Raw genomic sequence first — 23,706 nt, 5'->3', positions numbered from 1 at the left:
CAACTATTTGCATGACAATATAAATTAGTCACTTTACAATATATCATTTGTAACACCTCCCCATCAAATTAAAAAGCCACCTATTTCCAATTAAAAGTACAAAACAGTCATTTCTAAACTCTACTCAACCAGTCTGCTTGGATAGTATATTATAATCATACTGATACTTGAAACATTGTTCTCACTAACCTATGTGCACATACAGTAATCCTATGGACTTGGAGCAATACCCCTGGAAATGTTGTTTTGTCCAAAGGTTGAATGTTGCACATTGAAATGGGGCTTCCTTGGGTTTCCCCCTGATGTAAACAATACAGAAACATGGTCCGTGTTAATCTTGGCCACAAAGTTAAAGTCTGCCACGTCTTTGGATTGAAAGGAATTGGAGCTTGAGAAAAAATTACCCAAATCATTTAACACTTCCATACTTAACACTTACTTCTGCATATTGTGTTGGTGGATCAGAATGTGAAAAAAAGGAAATCTTAAAGAATCACTGACTCAATTTTACGTTACACTGTAATTCAACATCAAAAAAAGGAAATCTAGTCAAATGTACTGTGAAGCTATAAATTAAAATTCATTTGAGTTTGTGTGTGTGTGTGTGGTGTACATGCAGGACATGCTAATGCTCTGTTGAAATAGTGTCTGTCTTGTGCTTTGGATTCTTTATCAGAATGACTAAAAGGGTTTTTAGTAATCTTTCAATACTATGTTGCCTTTGTTGAACATCATACACATTCCTTATTGTTCTCAAGCAGTTAATCTAATTTGCTGTGGGCAAAAAATAAGCCCTCTTTCACATATAATAACGTAGAACATATTATTGGACTTCTTCCATAGGAGAATGTTTGGATTCTCAATATTATGAGATGATGAGATTCAACTTTATTATCATTGCACAAGTATGCACGAGTACAAGTACTAAGACAACGAAAAGCAGTTGGAAAGCTTAGTGTTTAATGCTTGGTCATTCTGATATGAATTAAGTGAAATCAGCAGTCAAGATTTTTAGATCTTTCTAGATCTTTTCCATAGAAGGCCAGTGCTGACTCATAGGGTGAAACTTGTTATTAATCTGAATCTGTGTGGAAATATAAGCATCTGGGCACAAATATTAAGCATAAAGTTACTTTCAAAGGAAAACATATACTTTGTGAAAAAGGTAATAAAAGCTTATTCCTCTCCACTTCTTATGGAGTGTTGTATTTGTTTGTTTAATGGCTTGATCTACTGGTTTGGCACTCTTAGTGTGAAATTATTATTATCTTATTAGAACTTATTTTCAAACAGACACTTTTTCAGGCATTCATTGTTAAATATGTAACTACATAATAAGTTAGGTCAAAAATGAAGATTCACCATAACACACAAGGAAACACACAGAAATAACATAAAAGTGGGTAAGTGAGTCTGTTGAGTTAATTTGAGACCTAAAGTCAAATATTGAAATAAATGTGGCGCAAAGCAGCTCATGTTCTGAACACGTAAAGCCAGGACTGATGAGGTCAGCCCAGGACAGATGTATTTGTGGATGTTGGCTCTATATCAGAGACAACTTAGTACCATTTCCTAATCAGGTCAGTTTGTGACACACATCTGGGTCTGTCATCACATTTGAATCTGTTTTACCTGTGTCATGTCAGACTCACTTATCTGTCCACTAACTTTGTAAATTAATCATTTTATACTTATACACATTATCTGCCTATTTATGTGAAGTTTCAGAAGCTAAAATATGAAACAAATAACTCAAGATTCGTTCTTCAAAAACATTCAGCAGTGTTAAGCCACAGAACCCTTGATGATAGCTACACGATACTTGTCACATAGTCACATAGTCACATGATACTTGACAATTTCTAAAAGGTTTACATTGATTGTCCCCAAGGTCTCCAATCGCATAATCCTTCGGTGGAGACTGACTTGGGACCAACAATATGACCTTTGTTCCCACTCCCAGTCCATATGAAAAGCTGCCAATTAGGATGAAGCAATTGAATGTTTCACTTTGGAATAAAGTGTATAATTTAGTCTAAATGGTTAATGTCAGCTTTTGTCTACTAAATGTCTTCTTAGTTGTCTCTGGATCTATTTAGAATGTTCCAATTCCAATATTTCAACTCACTGCATTCTGGCCTAATTCCATGTAATTTTCCCCCCAGATCAAAAGGTTTACTTCCACCTCGTCATTTAGAGCTAATAACTGTAGAATTGTCTAAGGTCAGTTTTTTTGAGGCCTGTTATTGTTGATACAGAGACAATTAGAGGCAGCACTAGATAAATGTACCAATAGGTTGGACAAGAGGCAAGTAAAAGCACCAATAGGCTATATGACTTATATTTGTCACACAATGACAAATGTTGATTAACTGCAGTAAGTGGCTAATGGTTTTAAACAAGCAGTAGGATTTGATATAGGCCTACCTGTAATCAATTGAATATGTTCTAAATGTTTTTTCCCCACTTTCCCTAATCATAGAACGATGAAAAGTGACAGTCTTACTGCGTGTGACTTTCATCTAAAGATCAAATCAAGATTCATTTTAGATCTGTATCAATTGAAATGAAAAAGCTATGCACATATTGTAGAGTAGCATATACCATTTAAATACGTTAGAAAAAACCTTTAGCATGGCTAAAAGAAGCCCAACCGGAACATTGGACACCTGTTGTCTAATCAAATTATAGCAATGCACAGCGATACAGTCCATCAGACATGTGGTATTGACATCACGAGCATCCTTTTTAGGACGGTGGTCGCGCATAGACACAAAGGCTTGTTGTGTAACTTATTGAGCGCTTTAGAGTAGCGACGAGTAAATGCGTATTAGGGGCAGTGGTTTGTGTTATGTTCATTAAGACATTCTTGTACGGATTGAGGCAAAAGAGAAGGGCTTTACATAATTACGTTCATGCTTTTTCACGTGAAATGACCCTTTAAAAGCACGCTTCGTGAGATCATATTGAGGCACATCTTCAGTGATCGGATAGTGAAGAGTGGTCTGTGATTTCTGCACTTATTGTGTCAAATCGCATTCAAGATGGTGTCTTCCTACCCGTTACCAGACGGCTTTTCGGACTTCGATGTGTTCTCTTTGGGATCTTGTCTGCTAGTGGAGGGTAAGTGTTTTTGGTTTCTAATTGAATTCATCCAGAGCTGCAATGTTGCTACGTTTGTTTTCTCATACTGGGACTTGAATCCGCGGTCATGGGTGGCCTATGCTGTTCGGCGAGGGGGTAAACAGTAGCCTATACGCGAATGAACTGCTTTACTGAATACACATCTTGGAGTTAAAAGTCCAGTATTCTGTAACACTTAATATTATTTATAAAGGGGCAATTAAGTAGAGAACATGCAAACATAGATTATTGTGTGATCAGTGCTCGTGCAATGCATTCATACTCTTATTTCTCTGTAGGTCTTCTTGGATTCTTCCTGAATGCTGTGACAGTTGTAGCTTTCCTTAAAGTCAGAGAACTGCGAACCCCCAGCAATTTCCTGGTCTTTAGCTTGGCACTGGCTGATATGGGCATATCCTCTAATGCCACTATTGCCGCTTTTTCCAGTTTCTTGAGGTGAGTGACGTCGCATAATAAATAAACCCATCACGAGTGCACGACTGCCAGTTATTCACGTTCATATATAAAACACTGAAGTGTAGTCACTCATTGGCCATGCATGCGTTATGTAACCGGTACAACAGCTGTAGGCGTATTGATTGCTCCCTGAAACAATCCAACCAATACCCTGTCAATAACTGACAACTAAAATTGATTTATTTGACCTCTGGCAAATTTCAAACACGGGGAATAGGTGGTAAAGATGCACTGGACAGGGAGTGAGCTTGCCAATAATATACCGTAGCCTATTTCTTCGAATAACGTTCATTTTTGGCGCGGCGTTTATTTGAGGGCAAGTTTATTCGAGGGAATTTACTTAGTAAGAGAGATTTCGTGAATTGTAGCTGCAGTGCAGCCATAGACACCTTCGTTACTGGTATTGTGATAAATGAATCATGCAGCCAAGGGCGGTGGTTTGGTCTCAGCTTTGGTAGGGAAATAAACGTGTTTTATTACACGTTTATTTTGGTGCGGCGTTCATTCGAGGGCGGCGTTTATTCGAAGAAATACGGTACTCCACGAAAGCCTGTTCAATGATACGGAAAGGCACCGGATTTAGAATCTCTAATCGGGGTTTGAGGGAATGTTCGAGGTTTGCATATGGGCCAGATGCACAAGATTCCCCTTTTTATGGCTATTGTTAGACAGTGACCTGCTTCCAATTCTTTCATTGAGGATCCAGACCATTCCAAAGAGATTAAACAGGGTATAAGTAAACAACAATAATGTTTTTTTTTCTTCTTCTGTGTACCACCTCAGATACTGGCCCTATGGCTCTGATGGGTGCCAGACTCATGGATTCCAGGGTTTCATGACAGCTCTTGCCAGCATACACTTCATTGCTGCCATTGCGTGGGACAGATATCATCAGTACTGCACCAGTAAGTGACAACATGAGTCTGACATGAGTCTCTCTCTCCCACACACACACATGCTCTAAAACTGACACACCAAGTAATACCTGTGAGTGTAACCCACAACAACGCCATCAGCAATAACATGTTCCTACACTTTTCTGCCCCCCCTCATACACACTGCACCCACTAAACAGGTATTAAACTGGCTGGCCTTTGTTTGCAGCTGTGCTGTATGCCTCTTGGTCAATCTGAGAGGCCATCTGGCCTCTTCTCAGATGCTATTGGCTGCAAAGAAGCTCCTTACCAGAGCTTTAATGATAGTATAATCTTGAGATTAATGTCATACAGACTGATTCTACAAATCTCTACCACACCCAGAGACAATAGCATCACCAGGCCCACAGAGCATACACAAAATCCAACCTCCGGCAGAAAGAGTACTTTTGTATTGCAATAATATCAGTATGATAAACCAACATAAATGCATGTTGCATAAGCATAAGCCTGAACATTTGCAGCTGGCTGTATTAAATATTCTGTGTCATCCCTTTACTTCATCTGCCCAGTCACCATAATGAAGGAGAATAGTCTCCCTTCTTTGTGCTCTCATAGACTTGTAATAACCATCTACCTGCTAGTGGTCATTAATCATAGCTTTTCTACTCAAATTGAGCAACGCTGGTGCTGATATCAGTACTGTAGTGGGGAATGTTGTTATGAAGTAATTTTGCTGGGTTTTGTGCCTCTCCTGGCTAGCGCGAGTGTGCCTGTGTTCCCCAGGGACAAAGCTGCAGTGGAGCAGCGCTATCAGCCTGGTGATGTTCATCTGGCTTTTCTCGGCTTTCTGGTCCGCCATGCCCCTGATCGGCTGGGGAGAATACGACTACGAGCCCCTGAGGACCTGCTGCACACTGGACTACAGCAAGGGTGACAGGTAACACACTCACTCAAACCTACAGTAGATTCTCCCTCCCTCCAGCCCCCTACAGCAAGGACATTCTTCCTTGCTGTATGCTGTAACTCTGCATACATAACACCATGTTTTATTCTCCTTGAACAGGAACTACGTGTCATACCTGATCCCCATGGCCATCTTCAACATGGCCATCCAAACCTTTGTTGTCCTGTCCTCATACCAGTCTATTGGAGAGAAATTTAAGAAGACTGGAAACCCTAGGGTAAGAACATTGGCTGTTTTTTATTAGAATAAAAAGTGAGGTCTGAGTTTAGGAATGGTCAAGTTACAATCTTCCCACTTAACTGCCTTGACAACTGACCAGGTCATAGCCAGGTCTCAGCAATTCAAGGGAGATCTGAAATGTACATGCAGGGCCGAAGAGAGGGTTCAGAATGTTTGGAAAGGAAACTATTCTCTAGCAAGGCTGTTCTGCTACAAAGTGTATGTCCTCTGTAGGTTTTCAATCTGTTACTCATGGTGTTCTGGGCAGGCTTGAGAAGACTGCGTTAACCCAAGCACACAGTGGTGTGGTGTGGCCTGGGTTGTGGACACAGTGAACTCTTTACTAGAGCAGTCCTGTTACGTAACCTTTATGATTTGCACGCATTCACGCACTGACAGTGGCGCATACATCGGAAAAATGTCACGGTCACTCAAGATCAGTGGGAATAAAAGGCCTCTCAGATGCCCCAAAGCTAAAGTAAAAAATAACAATAACACCAACAACATAAATAGCAACTCTATGACAGTATCTGACTGGCATTTCTGATCTGGTGACATTCATAAACAGCTGTGCCCAAACAAAAAAAAGTGAAATATAATACATACAGCCTGTCTAGGTAGTGAAAAACACTTAACAACCCTTCACTGTATATCCAACTTGTCTGTTGGCTGAAGAGAAAGGCAAGTTGATTGTGAAATTATCCTAAGTCAGCCATTGTTTTTATCCCAGCCATTATCCCAGGCTTGTGACTAGCCTGTCACATGCACGTTACACTCATGACTGGAGACATTATTCCTCCATTCACTCTTTATGGTCTAGCAGTAACAATCCATGCCCGTTCACTCCCCCTTTCCTTTCCTCTTCTCCCTCTCACCCTATTTCAACCCTCCATACTCCCCCCCCCCCTCTCTCTCTCTCTCTCTCTCTCTCTCTCTGTCTGTCTGTAGTTCAATGCTAGCACTCCTCTGAAGACCATGCTCTTCTGCTGGGGTCCCTATGGAATCCTGGCCTTCTATGCTGCTGTGGAGAACGCCAACCTGGTTTCACCTAAACTGAGAATGGTGAGAGAATGTAGACACACGCATTCAGGCTCACACCGAATGAGAGGCACCGAAATGTCACAGACAAATTTGGATCATCATTATGTGACCTCACTACCCTTAACAGGGTTTCCCAAGATAATGACAATGTTGAAAACAATGTTCTGCTTCCCACTTTGTTTTTAAGATGGCTCCTATTCTGGCAAAAACCTCTCCCACCTTTAATGTGTTCCTGTATGCCCTGGGAAATGAGAACTACAGAGGAGGAATCTGGCAGTTCCTCACCGGGGAAAAGATTGAAGTGCCTCAAATTGAGAACAAGTCCAAATAAACTAAGCACCCAATAATCATACAAACTTGTATTGGTCCTGGTGGTTTTCTAACAGGTATGAACAAAGTCGTAGGTCCATGGACCTTATGTGTGCACTTGTCAGTGTGTGTTGTGCAAGTGAATGTGGTAGTTGAGGTTAGTGTGTGAGATCTATATTTGTGTTGTGTCGTCTGGATGTGTGGTATTTTGATTTTCCAGTTTAGAATAACGTTGTCGATTCACCAAATTTAGGGGGGATGGTAGGTGGTCTCAGGGAGCTAAGTATTAGAGCATCCCCCCACCTTGCCAAACTTGGGGTGTCCAATGCTATTAGTTTGACCCATTTCCCCACCCACCACCATTGGGACCCCCCAATACCTCTGATACCATTCAAACACGGAAATACACCTCCAAGTTATCCATGGTGTTATTCCAACATTCCAATGACATTTGACTCATTGAGGTCAAACTACTTTCAGTCTTTGACTGAGAACCCATCACAGTCACACACTAAAATTGATCTTTGCGTCAGACATATTTACCTATGCCATATTGGATTTGTTCAAAACCTACTCTCTTTGTGGTCAGAAGTGTTTTCCTGAGCTACATCTGGGTTGAGTCAAGTGAGTCAGCAGTGCTCCACTGTTTAATCCCACAAACAAGAGTGCTTTTCATGAACCCCCTCCACACACACACACACACACAACCCCTCAACCCCCCACCTCTGTGACCAGGGGATTGAGATTAGCATTGAGGAAGGAGATTAATCAGACATGTTTCTTGCCTCTTGGTCTCATTTTAAAGCAGATGAATTGTCCCATTTTTGTTTTTCTCTCTCCACTCATACATCTTTGTGCAGAACGCTTCTAAAACCACTATCAAGGATTGGAACATATTATTAATTTGATAAGAAAAAACCTCTTACCGTGGTTATGATTTAAAATGAGATGTAGCTTGAAATAGAAGATTGTGGTAAACCAGTTTTGGTGAACAATGTCGTTGAGTACCTATATTCCCTCTTTATTTATTAAATCATCCACTACAGAAACCTGTTAATATGACCTACTGTGGCTATTAAGAGGTGTGTTCCACCTAATTTGGACCAATCAGATGACATATACAGTACAATGTTGCCTCTTGAACATATTACCTCAGTAGCTGTTGTTCAGAGTACTGCTGCAGATATAATTTCAGTGTTATTCGTTGAAAGTGATCGGTGTGCCACAAGGTCTAAGGACCCTAACATAAAGAGACGATTATCATATAATCAACACCTTTAACAGTTTTTACAGTAGCCTGCACTTGATATATCATCTTGTTTAACACTGTCAAATATTGCTGGCAGTGTGTCTGTCTCTTAGCATTTACAGACAAATTGTACAAGCCGTTACACAGTGTCCAAAGATGAAAGAGTTCACTAGCATTTAGCTCAGACAAATTCTATCTTTGACAATCAAACACTCACTGTCACCTGCATGTCCTTAGTGACATCATCAGAGTATGTCCTGAGTTACTCAGTGTGTCCTGAGTAACTCAAACAAAGGCCTATCCAGATGTACTGTATGTGTAAACTACTTATCACTTTACCCCATGTACATGTATTCACAAGCAGCAAAGCACAACAGGGATACAGTAGGAATAGATTGAAATGTATAGCTTCTGTCTAGGGTACATATCCAAAGAAAGCATTTAAACATGTTTCTAAATCATTGAAATCATGTGCTATTTTGGATCACATTAATTTGAAAAGAAACTGTTTTATTTAAGTAAAACAACATGATGTTGTCACCTGTCTGATTGTGAAGAGTGACTTCAGTACGTGTTTACAGTTAAGAAATCTTCTTGAGACTAAATGTATTGTCAATGCTTGTCAAAATTGTGGGCTCTGACAAAATCAATTCCCAATAAAACAAAGTGCTTGTTTACTGTCAACCTTGTAGTATAGGTTTTAGATTCTAAAATTATTTGGAATCTACAATAAAACGTCAAAACTGTCTGAAGAGTGAAGAGTCTATAAGATGTGTTTTCTTATTAACTCTTCCATTTTGTGTACAGTAGCAACCTTCTGATTCTGGTCATGATATTTTATCTAAAATCCTGAGCAAGCGCATGGATGAGCAAGCATTTGTAAGACATCACACCCATCTCTCAACATACCTCCCTGTCTTACTGATAATTGCCATTTGTAATTGTGTATACATCTATCATGTCAATGATTATCTAAAGAACTCTAATCTGTTTATCAGACCCTGATTCAAACTAACATCCACACGTCATATACATTGAAGTACAGTAGAGGAGACCAGTTGGTGTTAAGCTGATTAATTGATAAAAGTCCTCCCAGACGCCTGATTTATTACGCAATTATGTGGTAACATCGCATCTGCAGTGACCAGGGCATACTCACCCTTCACCCTTCAGGCTCAGTCAAGTCCAATCAGAACTGACAGTATATGGACCTTGTGAATGAGAAACTAGAACACAAAAATGAAGGTCCTAGAAGTGAGCAGCTAGGAAAAACACCCAGCTGACGCTATGACTGGAAGGGCAGATATAATCATTCTAGTTAATTACAGTTCTATGTAAGCCCACACATGAGATTAATTAGAGAGGGAGTTGACATCTGTTAGGATGACTTTGGCATGCCTTGACTGTACTTTAGTTACAGGATATGACACTTTGGTGACACTACTACTGAGACCTACGGTATATCACTGGTTTGTTTGTATGTAACCGCAGCATTCATGCACTGGTGAACAAAAATAAGTCCTACAAATGGACAGGACATGCTGTGCTTTATTGTACTGGACTGTATGTGTGTGAGTGTCTGTGTGTCTATATGTGTATCTATGTCACGATACATATTCAAATGTCTCCTGAGAAATTATTGTTTGGTAAAACTGGGTCACAGGCTCAAATACAAAGGGTTGTGTATTTGCCTCAGTGGGCACAGTAAATGAATTATTGTTGATGATTAGATGTTCACAATAGTTCAGATGTCAAACAACTAAACATTTCAACCCCCAAAAAGCTGAAGTGTTAAAGTATTTCCTTTTGTTTCAATATGCCCGACCACATAAAAAAATACACAGAAAAAAATTCTTAACATCACCAGATGTCTGTTAAAACTGTGGATATCAGTGTTTTTAAAAGAACATCCGCCAGAGATTTGCAAGGGGAAGAGGCCGAGTCTCCAAACTCCTGGATTATACCACACTTAGAATCCAAATCTGGCAGGACACCACCATTTTGTAATTTTATTGATTTCCTGAACTTGTTTTTTCATCAGCTTTTCTACTCGTACAGCAGCAGTCTGGTCTTACATTCGAAGAGATTCAGGTACTTACAGTTCACTGCGGATTAGGCCTGGTAAACCAATGAAATTTTCATATGGGTTTTTAAGAGGATTACCCAGCAATATGACAAGCAATATAAAGTGTCAGTCGAGGTGAAGTTTACAGAAGTAAGAGTCACAAAGTTTTGCGCATGCAGTACCATCCTGTGCTGGTCACAGTGGCTTAACTCTCAACACCACTTCAAACAAACATAGGAAATGGAAGGCAAGCCTCACTCCAAAGACAGGCTGCATTCTTTCTCAGTGAATTCCCAGTCGACTTCACATGGAGCACAAATTATAGATAAGAACTCTCTTTATTTTTATTAGGTATGTAACAGAATGCAGTTGGACCATACAGTTGTCTTGATACTAAGTACAAAAATATTTCCCCTCAGAGAGTAACTGCAATGCCCCGTGATCAACCCCAGCCCTTCACCTCAACCGACTGCCCAGTGTTCAGACACATACCACACAAACACTCACACATACACACACCCATACACACATTCTTTTACATGATTAGTTCTCTTCATCAGATCTGAAGCCGATTAAAACACTTCCCACTCCCGTGAGAGACACACATACACGCAGACACACACGCATACAGACATAGAAACTGAATATGGACAGTGCAGTCTTCTGTGGCATTCTAGACAGATGCTCTGGTAATACAGTACATGTATTGTACAAGAACCTGAAGCATTTTATCCTTAGCCATTTGAACGTATTCTTGTAGAGGTGAATATACAATGAAAGAGTACAACAAAAACGTAATACTTGTTTTTTTTATAGAAATAGTATTTTTAAAGGATTAGTGACAGCAGGGTAATCTGGATTAAAGGGGTTTGCGTCACTGCTCTTTAGAAAGCTCTCTGTTCTAATTCATTAAATCACTCACTTTTAACCAGAACGCTGGGAAGTGGACACTGTCATGATGTGACCACCTCTCTCTCTTTTGCTCTTTCTCTCTCTAACTCTTTCTGTCTCTTACACATACAGCACATGCACATGACAGATGCACATTAATGAAAGGATATCCAATAAAAAATATAGTCACATATACAGTAGTATTGTCTTACACTTTTTGTTTCCTTTTATTTACATTGACATTGAGTGGATCTACAGCAGCAGTTCATCAGAAGGAGTTAACAATAACTCTATTAATATAGGACAATCCATAAGGGTTTTGTTGTCCAGAAGGCTTTTGAACACGTAACATTAATCTGAAAACTATAAAACTCAAAAAGTCAATACTTTAATCGTAGGCTCTGAGTAGGCCTTTGAGTGCAAGATTGTGTGTTTTCTGTGTGTTTTCTGTGTGTTTTCTGTGTGTTTTCTGTGTGTTTTCTGTGTGTTTCTGTTTTCTGATAACTAGGACTGGGAGCAACACTTCATGGCCATCTTGGGCTTGTTTTGCACTCAAAGGCCTCCTCCCTACTGTGACCCACAATCTATTAGAACTAATGTTCATTTAACTTTTTAATATGATCCTGTTACTTCATATGTTTTTTATTGTGTATATTTTGTATTGTGCATTCCAATATGGAAGGATCAGTGCAATATACACTACATTACACAAAAGACATTTCCTCAATTCCATTGGTGCAATCTCTCATGAGACACAACAACATGCGGTACAACAAGATCTAAAATTCAATATGAAGCTACACATTTGCAGGTATCACAAGAAGTAAGTATTGCTAATTGCAACTTTTGGTGCCCTTGGGTCAAGTGAAATGTTATTAATCTAGGTGGAGCCTGAAGAGATGCATCTTGACACTTTGCTTAGCTGAAGGGAGACGTAATTCTACTGCGGAGCATAAAAGGAGAAGCACCGCATGGTAGGGGTGCAATTGCCCTGCATTCCCTGCACAGGGGTCACAAGATGACCTGATGTTGCACAGCATACGGAGGATGATGTACTGAAGGTATGCAGGGCCCGTCCTACTGGCCACAGCATTATGTAAGGTTCAGGGTTACTCTACGGAAATGGATGATCATGGGAGTGCATGAGTAATATGCAGTTCTTTTCTCATGACAAGCTGGTGTCTTGCTGCCAAGTCCTGCTTTCCAGCTTGGTTTGTGGAATGGTCTTTCTGCAGCATAATTATGTAATATTTTTGTAATTTAGTTGTTTTACTAATAAAAGTTAATAATCTGTATTGATTTAAAAAATCTAATAAATGTTTGCCTATGTTCAATTTCCAATTGTTTCCATTCAGTCCACTTCCGGTGCCTGTGTACTGAATGTATCCCGTACGCTGAGCTGCTCTGCACTGCACTCAGTATCCTGGCATCACTCCAGATCCTGCAGTTAGTTCAAACAAGCCAGGCCTACAAAGGCATCACTGCTTTGGGGAGATTTTGGCCTCAACATTTTTGGATCTATGAAGATCTATGGATTGTACTCTTAGTTATGAGAACCAGTTATAAGGTTATGTGTGAGAACTACTGAGTGGATTGTGGAGAAATTAATCTAACATCCTCCATTCTCTGAGAGGTTGAAATTGAATAACCAGTGCTAATCAAGACAGGTATTATCAATTGCTACGGTGCACTTAATTAATCTGGGATCCGTTTGATCTCCATCACAACCAAGGATAACAGCAGTCTTTTTTGGCAATAAAAATTTACATTTATTACACACTGCAAATTCTAAGCATATTTTTACATGAGCAAGGATCATGTAAACAACATGTAAACCATTATAAAAACTTGATTACTAAACTGTATACCAATTCCATTCCAAATATCTCAGCAAAATCCTTTCGTTTCTGTGTGTTCGTGTTCTCGAGTGACATTTTTTCAGTGGTAGGTTAAATAATTTCAGAAAGAAAATACACAGTCCTTGGCGGGACATGTTTATTTTATGGTATATACCATAATTATAAGGTTAGGGTTAGACATCATTAAATGTCACATTTATGTACTATAAAAAAGGTTTAACTATGTGGTAGTAACAATATAGTATATGAAAAGTTGTATTTTGTATTTATTGGACCATTGTTTAATGACTGACTGATGATTATTAATTGGTCTTTTGATGTGAAGTTGTATTTTATAGGTAATTCATTTTTGTACGTATTTTCTGTTTTGAGAGTCAGCACTTTAAAGATGAAAACTCACTGTGAGTTGACACAAAACATAGCCTTTGCCCTTTGCCTTGACTGAGTTATTTGGCTATGGAATTTTGGCTGTCGTGCTTAGGATTTTGCATGGCCGTCAGAAATTAATACTTTGGCGACTACACAAGATTACATGGTGAACTTGTATCTCCGGAGCTTGGTTTCAAATCAGATCAGAGTGGAATCGCAGAGAAAATAGCAAAAAATCATCCCCTGAGTCAGCCAATCCTGTTATGGTGGCCAGCCTGGGCTCTACCATGTAACGGTCATAAAGACAGAGAATTAAAAACCCATTATTTCCACTAGATAAAAAACTGACGTGAGTTAGGATGGAAAGAGAGAGTGAGCGAGCGAGTGAGTAGATAAGTGTGTACATGTGTGAGAGCCAGACAGAGAACCCAACAGAGGGAGTCAGACAAGGAGTGAGTCAGGGAGAGAGTCCCAGGGGTGAGCCTTGGCTCTGTATTTTACACAATTTCTCTGTTCACCCACTATTATTGAGTAGCTGAGCGAAATGTGATTAAGGAGGGTTTTCTCACTCAGACATGATGTAATATTTTACGTAAACATTTGAATGTCAGCCAACAAGCAAATCTCTTGCATAATTATTATGGCATGAGTCCTTTGGGCATCAAGGATTTTCATTGCCATGTACTGTATTTGGCAATGATGTGGAGTGTGGCTGTATGAATTATCCCTGGTGTAGTAGGCTGAATATGGATGTTTTATGTTTCGTGACTTGATGTCTGAAATAAATTAGAAATTCTGTTTTACAGGTGGTTTTCAGATTTTTACTGACAAGCATTGAGGCAGTGAAGGAGGGGCGGGAAGGGGGAGGGGTGAATACATCGAGCTCGGATGGGTAGGTCCTATGGTCCTCACTAATCAATATTTTAAGACATGTGTATCTTGTGAGTAGACATTAGTGTTATATAAAGGTGTGCATTATATCAATGCACACCTTTATGTCTCTATTGACATATCCTTCTCTTACCATATTCACTTTCTGACATTCATCAAATAACCTGGTTTGTCTTAACATGTTTCCTTGTTGTGTGTTTGGAACAAGCCCCCACCCCCAGCTCCTCATATTGAAGAAAAGGCCCCAATGGATCTTGATGGTTTGCATTTCCGTTTTAGGCACATGTCTAACTCAAGTCAAAATATCCATAACTTTCTTCCCTAATATATGTATATTTTCTATTCTAGAACCTACGTCAAAATAAAACTTATTAATAGAAAAATCTTTGCTGATATTTGCTTGGTTTGAAACAAATCCAAACAAACGGCCTAGACCTATGATGGAGCCAGGAGCACGGTGAGCTTCTCGACTGCGCAAGACGGAATTTCAACATGGCGCGGACCGTATCTCTTTTTTTTGTGCCTCGACGTGCCACTGAGCCCTTCCATAGAATCTAACGGACGTCATCTTTAAGCAGCTTTGATGTTTGGTCTACTTAATAAGGCAATGGTTCGCAAGGGTCGTCATACCAAATTTCTGCATGTATATGAGGACACCTAGTGGCCAGTGAACGCCTGCAAGGCTGCAGACTATTCAACACAGTACTACTTACAGTTTTTCACAGTTGTTAAAAAACATTTCTTGAAACAGTCACCCATTTTCTCAAAACCAAATCAAAATCAAATCAAAATCACCACAAACAAATGACGATGAAACAGGCTCTGTCAAAGAAATCCGAGATGCTGGCTATCTTCAGCAGGCTCATATCTACAAAAGGCAGTCCTCCCTGACGTTTTTAGTGTAGAAAGGAGTGAAAGGGGAAAAGTAGGCTACCCTGCCATCCTCCAGAACTACAGACCGGTATCACTGCAACCTTCTTTTCAAAAACAATTGAACGTGCTGTATCTAACCAACTGTCTTACTTTCTCTCTCAGAACAACCTGCTTGACCCCAACCAATCGGGCTTCAAGACTGGCCACCCCACAGAGACTGCCCTTCTTTCAGTCACCACTGCCCTCCAGTCTGCCAGAGCGGCTTCCAGGTCTTCCGTCATCATTCTGCTGGACCTTTCTGCAGCGTTTGACACGGTTAACCACCAGATTCTGCTCTCCAGAATCTGGTCTCTTTTGCTCTCCAAAAAGAGAGAGAGCAACAGGGCAGGTGTGTGAGAGCGAGGGCGTTTGTGTGCAACCATTTGTAAAACTGGTTACAGAAGGGCAGGCAACTGTAGATTATAAAGCCTTTTCTCCTTGTGCTCGTTCAGCTTAGGTTAATCGCGATTGGCTAACGTTCCCTTTTGTGCTTATTCCCTGTTCGTACCCGCGAACACAGTTCCAGGCAACTTTTCTTGACGTAAGCAAAGGGGTGCTAGTTTACCCATTTCGGATTGGTTTCAAACTTAGTAAAAATCTGAAAAAAATATATGGAAAAGATAGTAGTATGAGCCAGGTTCGAGAATAGAACAAAAATGATTGAGGGAGATAGTTTTGGATATGTTGACTGGCGTTAATGGAATGTAATCAACCGGACGAGTCGGGTACCTAATCGGAAAAACACCAACATCCAGTCTGGCCTCACTGCGCCATATAAATGACTGGGGACACCATCTTTAAAGAGCAGCCTCGCTGTGTCTACTGTATATAAGTCTATGGCCTCAACTTGCCATTGAGCCCCTTCCATAGAAACTAACGGGACATCATCTTTAAGCATCTTGGATGCTTGGTCTACTTAATAAGGCAATGGTTCGGGAGGGTAGTCGTTGACGTTATCTACCGCTTGTCCGGGGGTTGGGTCGCAGGGGCAGCAACCTAAGCAGGGAGGCCCAGACTTCCCTCTCCCCGGCCACTTCCACCAGCTCTACCTGGGGGACCCCGAGGCGTTCCCAGGCCAGCCGAGAGACATGGTCCCTCCAGCTTGTCCCCTCCTTGAGTCACCACCTTACCGCGGTGGAGGGGTTTGCGTGTCCTAGTGATCCTGGAAGCTATGTTTTCGGGGGCTTTATGCCCCTGTTAGGGTCACCCAAGGCAAACAGGTTCCAGGCGAAGGACCAGACAAAGTGTGGCTCAAAAACCTACCATGAAGAAACACAACTGGTTCTCAGTTGCCCCTGCCCGGAAGCTGGTCACCGGGGCCCCCACCTGGAGCCAGGCCCGGGGGTGGGGCTCGATGGCGAGCGCCTGGTGGCTGGGCCTTTTCCCATGGGGCCCGGTCGGGCACAGCCCGAAGAGACAACGTGGGACCCTCTTCCAGTGGGCTCACCATCCGCAGGAGGGGTCATGGGGGTCGGGTGCAGTGTGAGACGGGTGGCGGCCGAAGGCGGGGGCCTTGGCGGTCCAATCCTCGGCTGCAGAAGCTAGCTTTAGGGACGTGGAACGTTACCTCGCTGGTGGGAAAGGAACCTGACCTGGTGCGCGAGGTAGAGAGATTCCGGTTAGATATAGTCGGCCTCGACACACAGCATAGGCTCTGGAACCAGTCTCCTTGAGAGGGGCTGGACTCTCTTCCACTCTGGAGTTACCCTTGGTGAGAGGCGTCGAGCTGGGGTGGGAATACTTGTTTCCCCTCGGTTCGGCGCCTGTACATTGGGGTTCACCCCGGTGGACGAGAGGGTAGCCTCCCTATGCCTTCGGGTGGGGGGACGGGTCCTCACTGTTGTTTGTGCTTACGCACCAAACGGCAGCTCAGAGTACCCACCCTTTTTGGAGTCCTGGGGGGCTTGCTGGAAAGCGCTCCTCCCGGGGATTCCCTCGTCCTCCTGGGGGACTTCAATGCTCATGTGGGCAATGACAGTGAGACCTGGAGGGGCGTGATTGGGAGGAACAGCCTCGAGGGGCTCGAGGGGATCTGAACCCGAGCGGTGTTTTGTTGTTGGACTTCTGTGCTAGACACGGCTTGTCCATAACGAACACCATGTACAAGCATAAGGGTGTCCATATGTGCACCTGGCACCAGGACACCCTAGGTCTCAGTTCGATGATCGACTTTGTAGTCGTGTCGTCGGACTTGGGGCCGCATGTCTTGGACACTCGGGTGAGGAGAGGGGCGGAGCTGTCGACTGATCACCACCTGGTGGTGAGTTGGCTTCGATGGTGGGGGAGGATGCCGGTCAGGCCTGGCAGGCCCAAACGTAATGTGAGGGTCTGCTGGGAACGGCTGGCAGAACCCTCTGTCAGAAGGAGCTTCAACTCCCACCTCCGGGAGAGCTTCGATCATGTCTAGGGGGGGGGGACCGGGGACATTGAGTCCGAATGGGCCATGGTCCGGGCCTCCTTTGTTGAAGCGGCTGACCAGAGCTGCGGCCGCAAGGCAAGGTCAGGTTGGTGCATGTCGCGGCGGTAACCCTCGAACCCGGTGGTGGACTCCGGAGGTGAGGGATGCCGTCAAGCTGAAGAAGGAGGCCTATCGGACTTTATTGGCTGGTAGGACTCCAAAGGCAGCTGATGTGTACTGGCAGGCCAAGCGGAACGCGGCTTTGGCGGTCGCGGAGGTAAAAACCCGGGCATGGGAGGAGTTCGGCGAGGCCATGGAGGATGACTTCCGAACGGCTTCAAAAAGGTTCCACCATCCGGCAACTCAGGAGGGGGAAGCAGTGCTCTGTCAACACTGTATACGGTGGGGATGGTACTGATCTCGACAGGGGACGTCCTGGATCGGTGGAAGGAATATTTTGAAGACCTCCTTAATTCCACCAACACGCTTTCCGACGTGGAGGCAGAGTCTGGGGACATCGGGGGGGGGCCTTTCAATCTCTGGGGCTGAGATCGCCGAGGTGGTTGAAAAGCTCCGCGGTGGCAGGGCCCCTGGTGTGGAGGTCCGCCCGGAGTTCCTTTAGGCTCTGGATGTTGTAGGGCTGTCTTGGTTGACACGACTCTGCAACATCGCGTGGACATCGGGGACAGTGCCTCTGGACTGGCAGACCGGGGTGGTGGTTCCCCTCTTTAAAAAAGGGGACCGGAGGGTATGCTCCAACTTTAGGGGGTTCACACTCCTCAGTCTCTCTGGGAAAATCTATTCAGGGGTCATGGAGAGGAGGGTCCGTCGGATTGTCGAACCTCGGATTTAGGAGGAGCAATGTGGTTTTCGTCCTGGCCGTGTAACAGTGGACCAGCTCCATACCCTCCGCGGAGTCCTGGAGGGTACATGGGAGTTCGCCCAACCAGTCTACACATGTTTTGTGGATTTGGAAAAGGCGTTCGACCGTGTCCCTCGGGGGCTCATGCGGGGGGTGCTCCGAGAGTACGGGGTACCGGATTCCCTGATCGGGGCTTTCCGGTCCCTGTACGACCGGTGCCAGAGTTTGGAGTTTGTTCACCGATTCTGTTCATTACTTAAATGGACAGAATTTCTAGACGCAGCCAGGGTGTTGAGGGGGTCCGGTTTGGTGACCTCAGGATCGGGTCGCTGCTTTTTGCAGATGATGTGGTCCTGTTGGCTTCATCGGGCCGTGACCTTCAGCTCTCACTGGAGCGGTTCGCAACCGAATGTGAAGCGGCAGAGATATCAGCACCTCCAAATCTGAGGCCATGGTAATCGACCTGAAGAAGGTGGAGTGCCATCTTCGGGTCGGAGAGGAGATCTTGACCCAAGCGGAGGAGTTCAAGTATCTCGGAGCCTTGTTCACGAGTGATGGAAGAATGGAGCGCAAGATCGACAGGCGGATCGGTGCGGCGTCCGCAGTGATGCGGGTTCTGCATCGGCCCATCATGGTGAAGAAGGAGCTGAGTCGAAAGGCGAAGCTCTCTATTTACCAGTCGATCTACGTTCCTACCCTCACCTATGGTCACGAACTATGGGTAGTGACCAAAAGAACGAGATCGCGAATACAAGCGGCCGAAATGAGCTTTCTCCGCAGGGTGTCCGGCCTCTCCCTTAGAGATAGGGTGAGAAGCTCGGTCATCTGGGAGGGGCTCAGAGTAAAACCGCTGCTCCTCCTCGTCGAGAGGAGCCAGCTGAGGTGGCTCGGGCATCTGATTAGGATGCCTCCTGGAGAGGTGTTCCGGGCACGTCCCACTGGGAAGAGGCCCCGGGGACGACCGGGAGGGTCGTTCATACCAAATTTCTGCATATGTATATGAGGACCACAGTACTACAGTAGGCTACTTAATGAAACTCAGGTCACTGAATCGCCTGAAAACAAAGCATTGGACACACTAAGCTCCAAAACAGACCCTTAAAATTGAATTTATAGATCTATATTGCAATTATACTCATAACTCTGCAATATTTGAATGTGCCTTAAATTATAACCAATCCAGTCATTTTAGCATTCTAAATATATTGCCCACGAATGGGAATCAATTATGGGCAGAAAGTCATTTTTTGGCACTCCACCTAGCTTTACATTTCACGGCAAATACGTCCGCCGCCACTAGATGTCATTCGTGCTCAAATAAAGCGATTTATTTGGTTGTACATGGGTAAAAGATGCGTCAAAAAGCCTTTATGTCTCTGCCAACAGATGGCAGCAGACCCTTTCTCTGTAACTTGAGCGTGTCTTAAGACCCATTGGCCTATTCCGAATAGTATGAACCTCTCAAAACGGTTGAGCCACTTCAATAGCACATTATAACCAGTGAAAGCTAAACAAATGTCGTATAACGCAACTTAATCAAGTTATTCAAAATGTAATGTCAACAATAAAGAAAATGTAAACACGTCTATATAGAACCACGACGTTTAATGGAATCCCTTCTGAAGTTATTATGAATCGTGCAAAATGTTGTCTTAAAAATAGACTATACACGCCCACTGATTTTCAAATCGGTGATGATTCGACTCATATATTTTAGGTTTATTGGATGTAAAGTAATCTAATATTATAAATTGTCTTAATTTTCAGTCCATGCGCACTTTGCTTCGTTTGCTTTAACCAAAAGTTATCTTTTAGCTTAGGAAAATACCTTCAGAAATTGCTCCAAATGGTCATAGGCTGCATTGAAATAGTTTCCGTGGGCGATGTAAACCCCCAAATACCTGCCACGCATCTCATTCTACAAAGACAATAATATTTATTATAATAATTTGGCATGAAACCAAACATGAATAGAATGGCTCGAAGCTTGTCGGACAAAGGCACTGGCTTACAATGTTTGGAATTAACACAAAAGATGCACATAGTGCAGTAGGCTATAAGAAACCACTGGGTGGCAAGCAAGGAGTACGTCACAAACCCTTGAAATGAATGGGGGTGACCTCCGAAGTCAACACACAGGAGTACATTCCTACCACCGGCAACAAAACCAGTCGCTGATCTGAGATGATGACATATACTTCCCAACGTTACAGGTGGCTGGAGACGTGAATGTGAACGGCGGAGAGCGTTCAAGACTAAGGGGCCACAATTACATTGAAGGTGGACTGAAAGCAGAGAAAGCTGCGAAATAATTTCAAAATTGAGGGAGCGTGTGTTCAGGACCAGCACGTCACCTGAATGACGGAATACGAGACAATGAGGCGAGAGAGGACGACAGGAATAAAAAGCGTCCAAGTCACGAGAGTGGAAACGCGATTGCAATGACGGACTGCGCAAGGGAGACGTAGAGGTAAAACGGAGAAAGTTGACCAGCTCATTAGAGCTCAAACTACTGCATGAAGAAGCGAGACAAAAAAACAAACAAATGTACCCAGAGAGCTTCATCTGAGAAGTACAAACTACAGTAAAGAGTGGGTTTTATTTGGAGACAGAATAAGAGAGACGGGAAACATGGAAACGGAAGGGACCACAGAGGGTGCCTCGGGCTTGGCACACACTGCCGCTATGAAATTGTCCGAGATGAGTGAAAGAACTAAACAGTTAGGTACTGCAATTCAAGATCCTGACCGACAGAGACGGATTATCCTAGTAATTGTTTGTATAGCACTATTGTTGGACAACATGCTTTACATGGTTATTGTGCCAATCATACCTGATTACCTTGCAGATTTACAGCATGAGGCTGATTATGCCATCGAACACCTAAGACATACCAATTCGTCCAACATCACAAAAGTAACCAAAGGCAACTTCGATTTACAGATAGGTGTGCTTTTTGCGTCTAAAGCGATATTACAACTTTTAATTAATCCATTGAGTGGCCCATTCATTGACCGAGTTGGGTATGACATTCCACTTTTCATCGGACTGAATATAATGTTTCTCTCCACCATGATATTTGCCTTTGCCGAAAACTATTGGACTCTGTTCTTGGCGCGCAGCATGCAGGGCCTGGGCTCTGCGTTCGCGGACACTTCGGGCATTGCCATGATCGCGGATAAGTACACAGAAGAGAGGGAGAGGAGCAGAGCCTTAGGCATAGCCTTGGCATTCATCTCTTTTGGGAGCCTTGTGGCGCCTCCCTTTGGTGGTGTCTTATACGAGTTCGCAGGGAAGCGAGTGCCCTTCCTTGTCTTGGCCGCTATCTGCTTAATCGACGGGATCCTGTGCCTAACTGTGTTAAAGCCCTTTTCCAACAGAACTAGGGAGAATATGCCCGTGGGCACCCCAATGTACAAACTCATGATTGACCCCTACATAGCCGTGGTGGCGGGTGCCCTAACCACCTGTAACATCCCTCTGGCCTTCTTGGAACCAACCATCGCCAACTGGATGGAGGACACCATGCACGCTACCCAGTGGGAGATCGGCCTCACCTGGCTGCCCGCCTTCTTCCCGCATGTCTTGGGTGTATATTTAACCGTCAAGCTGGCAGAAAAGTACCCTCACTTGCAGTGGTTCTACGGGGCAATAGGTATGGTATTCATCGGCGCAAGCTCTTGTACAGTACCAGCGTGTAAGAACTTTGGCCAACTGATGATCCCACTATGTGGCATTTGCTTCGGCATCGCTCTTGTGGACACTGCGCTGCTGCCCACGCTTGGCTTCTTGGTGGACGTCCGCCATGTGTCAGTGTATGGCAGCGTGTATGCTATAGCAGACATCTCTTATTGCGTGGCATACTCCTTGGGGCCAGTGGTGGCTGGACAGATAGTGCACGACCTAGGCTTTGTTAAGCTCAATTTAGGCATGGGGCTCGCCAACGTCCTGTATGCACCGGCACTCCTACTGCTAAAGAACGTGAGCCAGATGAAACCGTCTTATTCAGAGAGAGACAACCTACTGGAAGATGGCCCCACCGGACTGTATGATACTATTAAGATGGAAGACCGCAATAGAAAAAGGAAGGGTTTAAGTACCGCTGTTGACGAAAACGGAATCGAAACCTTTGCTCACCGGCCATACTCCGAGGAAGAATCCTCAGGAGGAGAATATGCATAAATAGATTAACAAAAACTGGTAGAAACTAGAAACAAAGTGCCCATGCAGCGATGTAACTAATTTCGAACTCCAATGATCTAACCATACATAATCTAATAACGATTGTGTAAACAGAAAACTCCTAAACAATTCCCTGCATCGCAAGACACATTCATTTGGACGATGTCATCTCAAATTGCATTCACAGTGGACTCCGATAGTCACTGAAATCGTTATTCATCTATGCGTAAAAGTGTTGTAAAAGATTTGTAAACGCTATTCTCTGTTCATAATCAATGTATCAAAATGGATTCCATGTCAGAGTTTCTGTGTAAATTAGACATATTTTGTCAAGAAAATAACCAATAAATGTATGTTTATCAGTATCATATAATCTATATTTATTTTCCCAGAGTTGTGCTGCTAAAATCAATATGCAATATGTCACAAGACACTTTCATGAGGATGAAAATACATGGAACAACAAATCTGTGTCTAATTGTCTGTATTCTTCTATATATTCTTTTAGATTTTATTTCGGGAATGCATAGCCTAAATGTATCATACAATCTCAAGTGTACATATGTATATTGTTGTACATAATTAAATTGAGAGTATGTGAAACTGTCAGCTGCTGTGTGTGCTTTTCTTGTCACGAATAGCCTACTTTGTTAATCAACTTTAAATGTTCACCATCCTTCTTCTCTCTTCCTGTACCAATGTTAATAAAAATGACTCAACAAGTTAAGCCAACAATTATTTTGGACGTGAAACGATTATAATCACATGTAAAAGATAAATAGACCAACATTTACAGTGAAATGTGAGTATTATGATCTTAATAAATAACAGTACAGTAGAGGAAAACATAGGCTATCCAGCTTGTGTGCATTCATTCAACAATATATCCCCCAAATAAACTTATGGAAAAGGGTGCACAGAAAGAAATGACATTTTTTTCTCAAATAATGATGTGGTTATTATTGATCAAAAACATAGACGTGTTCTATAATAACAAATACCACGGTAATTAAAGTA

The 23,706-nt window shown here is 43.0% G+C and overlaps 2 protein-coding genes across 2 annotated transcripts; both read left to right on the top strand.

Annotated features, from left to right (window-relative positions):
* The first annotated feature begins 2,712 nt into the window (after positions 1 to 2,712).
* On the top strand, positions 2,713 to 8,976 carry rgra (retinal G protein coupled receptor a). Its single transcript, XM_047029496.1, has 7 exons — positions 2,713 to 3,123; positions 3,423 to 3,579; positions 4,384 to 4,505; positions 5,262 to 5,415; positions 5,542 to 5,659; positions 6,610 to 6,723; positions 6,890 to 8,976. The coding sequence occupies exons 1-7, from the start codon at positions 3,045 to 3,047 to the stop codon at positions 7,031 to 7,033; spliced, it is 888 nt and encodes a 295-aa protein (XP_046885452.1). The 5' UTR covers positions 2,713 to 3,044; the 3' UTR covers positions 7,034 to 8,976.
* An 11,751-nt stretch (positions 8,977 to 20,727) lies between these two features.
* On the top strand, positions 20,728 to 23,150 carry slc18a3a (solute carrier family 18 member 3a). The gene has a single exon (XM_047029687.1). It carries the CDS (start codon positions 21,139 to 21,141, stop codon positions 22,687 to 22,689), a length of 1,551 nt encoding a protein of 516 aa, XP_046885643.1. The 5' UTR covers positions 20,728 to 21,138; the 3' UTR covers positions 22,690 to 23,150.
* The last annotated feature ends 556 nt before the right edge of the window (positions 23,151 to 23,706 follow it).

This window comes from Hypomesus transpacificus, chromosome 11, assembly GCF_021917145.1.
Source record: "Hypomesus transpacificus isolate Combined female chromosome 11, fHypTra1, whole genome shotgun sequence".
Classification (NCBI taxonomy): Eukaryota; Metazoa; Chordata; class Actinopteri; order Osmeriformes; family Osmeridae; genus Hypomesus; species Hypomesus transpacificus.
The sequence above is the reverse complement of the archived record's forward strand: the minus strand, read 5'-3'. Positions and strand labels throughout refer to the sequence as shown.